Consider the following 5,400-nt stretch of genomic DNA (forward strand, 5'->3'; position numbering starts at 1 on the left):
TTTAGCAAAACTGGTGGACAATTCTCCAAATCCCCCTTTTTAAATGAAGACACTACTTTAGCACTTCTCCAGTTCTTCAGAAAGCCCCAGAGTCCTTCATGAGTTCATGATGAAAATTGCTAATGTTTTTCCTATAGTTCCCCATTGACTTATTGACAAAAATTGCTAATGTTCTTCCTGTAGCTCCCTGTCTACTTAAGCATTAACTTCAAGCTCCTATAACCCTAAAGAATAATTTGTCAAGGAAGATATTCTCAATTTCTTTTTATCAAGGACTAGCAGTATGAAAAAACTGTCATAATCTCAAAACAACTCTCTTTGTGAAGAATGAAGCAAAGAAATCAATCAAAACAACTCCATCGTCTTTGCATCATCTATTAGCAACTCTGTTTCCCCATTAAAATGACAGGCATAGAATTTCCTTTGCCCTCTTTGTATTTTCCATGTATTTAGATAAGCTTTTTCTGTTTTATGCTATAAAAATGTGAAAATTCCCATCCTCATAGAGCCAAGTATGGAGGAGTGAAGGACGTGATAACTGAACATAGATGAGACAGATAAAAATAAATTTACAGCCCCCTCCAATTAAATACCAATTTCCAGAAAAGTTAAAAAAAAAAAAAATTATCAACTTCATGCTATTCCAAAAGAATATTTTCAACTTTGTAAGTTCTTTTAGAGGAAATAAATCTTTCAAGGAAGAATTGATAAAACAGGTTAAGTCATAATAACTGAATGATGTTATACAAAAATGTAAACAAGATAACTGAAAATTGTTAAGTAGGATGTGAACAGTAAATGCTTCCTCCATTTACATTTCACTTCTATATTTGTGTTTCAGACTTACAGGTCAAAAAAAAAAAAGTGTTTTCCTTATATAGATAATGACCTTTACCCACACAATCACACATCAGAGCTAAGTTTATTTAATTCCCTTGTGAATATCCTCAAGACCAGCCTGCAGGACAGAACAATTGTCTCATCTCACACCTTCACCTCCAAATTGAATATTTTTGTTAGCGATTGCTGCGTGTCTGTCTTGCACTGCGTCACTAGCAGCAAGCAGCTCCGAGTCATTTTCTGTTTATAACACTATAGAACGATCCCATAGCAGTACACCTCTGCAAAGAAAATCAACAGCTACATAAAACACAGTGTAAAAGTAACTTGCCTGTCACTAGCAATTAGACACAAAGTAGGGGAGCCAGAAAATCCAAACTTCTTGTTCTACGTACTAGCTCTACAGTTAAAAATAAGCATTCCCAAAACAGCCCACTTGGAGCAAGAACATCAGAGAAGGCTACTTTTGATGGACTACAAATACTAGAAGCAGAAAAGACTGTTTAGCAGCAAAAAGTTTTAATAGCATTTTGAAAAGAAAATATAAATTTTGTGAATGTTGGTCTGTGTGTATTGCTCCCTCTAGTGTAAAAAATACAAAATCGAAACCGACGAACATTCAAAAAAGTCACTGAGTTTGTAACAAACTTTTTAATAAAAAAAAAAAAGGAATTCTCTATCCACATTTTTTCCCTAAATATTTATAACACGATTTCTCACATTTTACTACAAGAGAAGACAAATTTCAACTTAGTTTCAGCTTCTGATCTGGGATTCTCACACTTTATTAGCAGGAAGTGATTGTACCAGAATGGGGTAGTGAATATGCAAATCTACACCCTGTATTTACTGCTGTTAACACTCCCCAAGAAATCAGTGAGATACAGTGTGGTGTTCCCTTTTCTCTTCCCTCCACTGAAATACTGATTTCACTCTATGATTGTGTTACAGTTATTAATGGTGCCATAGAAGAACTTGATCTAAAACGTAGTGAAGCACATTCTAATACGCACGTATTCATCCGACTGCTGTACCTGGCTAGGCCCTAGAATTTGGAAATAAAGCAGTTCTGGAGCTCAGACTTCCTTTCCCAAAAAGGTATGAAATCCCTTAAAAACACACAAGTCACACTGAAGACTGACAAGTCTGAGAAATTATTTTAGACTTTAACGCAATCTGAAGAGCCACTCGACTTCGGCATAAGAGAGTGTGGTAACAGCCGCAGCCACTGCTGCAACCTCGTCTCAGACAGTACCTGGAAGGAATTCCTGGGACGCTTTCCTTCACATAGACAAAAGAAAAACAATGTAGCCCTTCATGCTAGTTTCATCAAAAGAACATGCAATATGGTTCGTTAGGATGCTTAACAGGCCTCTCAATCAGTAAAGCTTTCCAGCTCAGAATTCTCTTAAGTGCATATAGACACCTGCAAGATCAAGGCAGCAAATTTACCTTCTCCAAGAACTGATGGAGCCGTCTCTGAAGATAAAAAACAGAAAATGAAAATTGGAAGTCTGAGCAAAATTCAAACTAAAGCTTTCACTGAAGACGTGATTAAACAATTTGTTACAGAATAATTAAATTAATGCTCTGCTTTGGTTTTCAAAAAAGGAGCTCTTTCCCCCCCCCCTCCTATGTTGCTACCATCAGAAGCAGCTCAGAACTTGAGAAGCCTTCTTATGAATCATTTTGCAACTGTGTGTATACTTTTTTTTACTGGGACTTCATAATTTACAGATATCAAAATTCTTATTATACAAGTATCAAATTACCATCTTCCTACTCCTGTTGTAACTGCAATTTTAGCTTTCCAAGGTCTGACAGATCCAAAAAAACATTTTCCTTTTGCTTGCCAAAATGAGGCTGTGAATCATTATCCAATTTCACATATATTTGGTGGAACAAGTCTAAATTCAATCTGACGCAGGCTATTTTTTTGAAGACTCTTAATAGGCAGTCCTAACAGATCACAAGTGGTTCTCTGTCTCAATATTGCACAAATTAAGCTCCATTCCCTTCAAAGACGAGCATGGTTATATGGCAGATCCTTCAAGTCATTACACAGAAGTTCTATTTAAGGCAACCCACCAAATTTTCGTTTTATTTTTCTACCTGATGTGGCGGCCGTTTCTATCACAGCAGCGCACCTCAATGACAGTCCTTACAGGATACCTGCCATCACTACTCCCCCTGAAGCTGTGTTTACTGTCAAGACCGAGAAAACTATTTGCTTGACCATTTGTGAAATTTATCCAACTAATCTTTGAAATTTGTCCATTATAGGCAACTGGTCTCAGCTAGTGTAGCGTAACTAGAATACCTACCATGCAGAGGGCTCAGTAAGGATCATACTGCATGCCACAGCAAGAAAACAATCAGGTTCTGGAACTAGCGCCTCTGTAACAGCTCAGTCATGGAGTAAGAAAATGGGCACTACAGCAAAATCTCAGGGGCTAAATTCAGGACAAAATTAACAGTTGAGAAAGAAATTTTATTTCAAGCTTCTAAGGGGGTATTACAAACAATAGAGAATAAAAACATTAAAAACTATTTAAAAAGTAATTGTCCCTTTAAAATAAAGATTCAAGCAGGTTTAACAATGAAGTATGCTATTCAATGAAGTTTTAAAAAAAGATTTAAAAAGTATTGGTTTTGCTGTTATTTGCTAATCCTTTATAAAAAAGCTGGGCATAAATACTTCGTGCATTCATATGCATTATTTGGTGTTTCATATTATATAACTTGGTACAGTATTTAAGATATCACTGCAAAAGAGTTCAAACACAGTGCATTTATAAATAATGGAGTCATTATAAATCACATTGCAAACATACCTTGCCATTTTCATTGTTACAAATTCAGTTATCTCAGTGAAGGTAGGAATAAAGTAGCTACAACAATCAATATCTTGACTTTATTTTTTTTTCTTTTTAATATAAAAATGCAGTTCTGGAAACCCACCCTCCTTCTTCCCCCTGCCCAAACATAATGCTTTACTTCTTAAAAATAAAAATAAAGTACTAATTCTATATACATCACATGTACCATACAAAAATGTATCCAAAGTTTCTATTGCTACCAAAGTGTTCTAAATTAAAAGTTACATAAATCCCCTCATTGGAAACAAAAGATTACAAGTTACAAAAAAATCAAATTACACACAAACCATCAAGTTATTTTATACAATTTCCAATACATTTTTCTCCCAAAGCAAGTTGTCTTCTCATGTGCCTGTATAAAAATGCATATCAATATATTTGTCAATTTTATTTTTCATTATAAAGCAAATTAATACATTTTCTACAATAAATAAAACACAGGGAGGCACACATCAATAAAATTAAATCAATGGGAGATAAATGGGATATGGTTTTGAACGAAATAATGTGCTTGCAGGCTTTAAGCCAGGTTTGTTTAAAACAAAAACAATCAAGTTATTTTGGGCAACAATGGAGTGTTTTTGGTGATTTGCAAGTGATGTACATAGTATAATTTTTTTCTTGATGTCTTTCTCACAAAGTACCCTCCAAAATAATGCAACTTCCTTTCTTAAAATACATATTTGTAATTGTAAATTTACATCAACCTTAAATATGTGGTACTTTGTGCAAAGAGCAACGATTTACACAAACATTCAGAAGTCTTTTTCAGAAGCTACAGACCAAGGAAGAAATGATACAAGCAGCACCATATTGTATATGATTTGGGCAAACATATATTTGATGCCATTTTGATATTAGGCTTGAAGATCCACTAAGCACCTTAAGCTGGAAGATGGTGCTTAGGTAACTTAACCTCAGAAAGAAAGAAAAAAAAAAAAAAAAAAGCATGGAAACAAAAACCAACTCCCTCCCCAGCAAAATTATAAAAGGAATTAAAGAGCTACTTCTAAAATCAGAATAAGTTAAGTGTTGAATATACATTTATGTACAATTATGAACACTATGAACAAGACATTTGAACAGGTTTAGTGGAAAATCCTCCAAACTACAACACGATAAAATCATTAATCAATATGGCAATGGTGATTTAGAAGAATTGCTCAACTATTTCAAGTTTGCAGAACTCAGCCACTGAATCAACAATTAAGGGGTTTTATCTTCAATACATTCTTTTAGACAAAGAGGTTCATTAGCAGAGTTCAAGTCTGTGTGGTATTTTTCATGCCTTGGTAGAATCTCGGTTAGTCAATATCACTGAAGTCACTGACTGGTTCTCCATGGACTCTACTCAGGTGATTCATAGCACGATCAAAAGCAATTCTTACTGCTTTTCGTATGCTTGAGTTACGGCCTTCCATCATTTTTAACTTGTCTATGGTCTCATCTATCCCAAGGGGAACCATTTTGGATTTGGGAAGCCACTGCCTGTAAGAAATGGTAAAATAAGTATGTTAAATATAGAATAAAATCACAAAGTTTGTCCAGAAATGTCAGGGTTGCTATATTGTGTTTCTCATATAGCAGCAGATCAGATTTACCATTTTAAATAAAGGGATAAAATTCCTTTTAAGATAGTACTTACTTGCCTTAAATTTTAAGAACATGAAATATTAAGAAA

At 34.6% G+C, this 5,400-nt stretch overlaps 1 protein-coding gene across 2 annotated transcripts in view; it reads right to left on the reverse strand.

Annotated features, from left to right (window-relative positions):
- Window positions 1-3,310: 3,310 nt before the first annotated feature.
- Window positions 3,311-5,400, reverse strand: part of BRD1 (bromodomain containing 1) — a 65,455-nt gene continuing 63,365 nt past the window's right edge. For both annotated transcript variants that reach the window (XM_076329130.1, XM_076329138.1), the window contains exon 13: window positions 3,311-5,207. In XM_076329130.1, coding sequence (XP_076185245.1) covers window positions 5,024-5,207 — 184 coding nt within the window. In that variant the 3' untranslated portion in view covers window positions 3,311-5,023. The remainder of the gene's footprint in view (window positions 5,208-5,400) is intronic.

The sequence above is a fragment of the Aptenodytes patagonicus genome, chromosome 1 (assembly GCF_965638725.1).
Source record: "Aptenodytes patagonicus chromosome 1, bAptPat1.pri.cur, whole genome shotgun sequence".
NCBI lineage: Eukaryota > Metazoa > Chordata > Aves > Sphenisciformes > Spheniscidae > Aptenodytes > Aptenodytes patagonicus.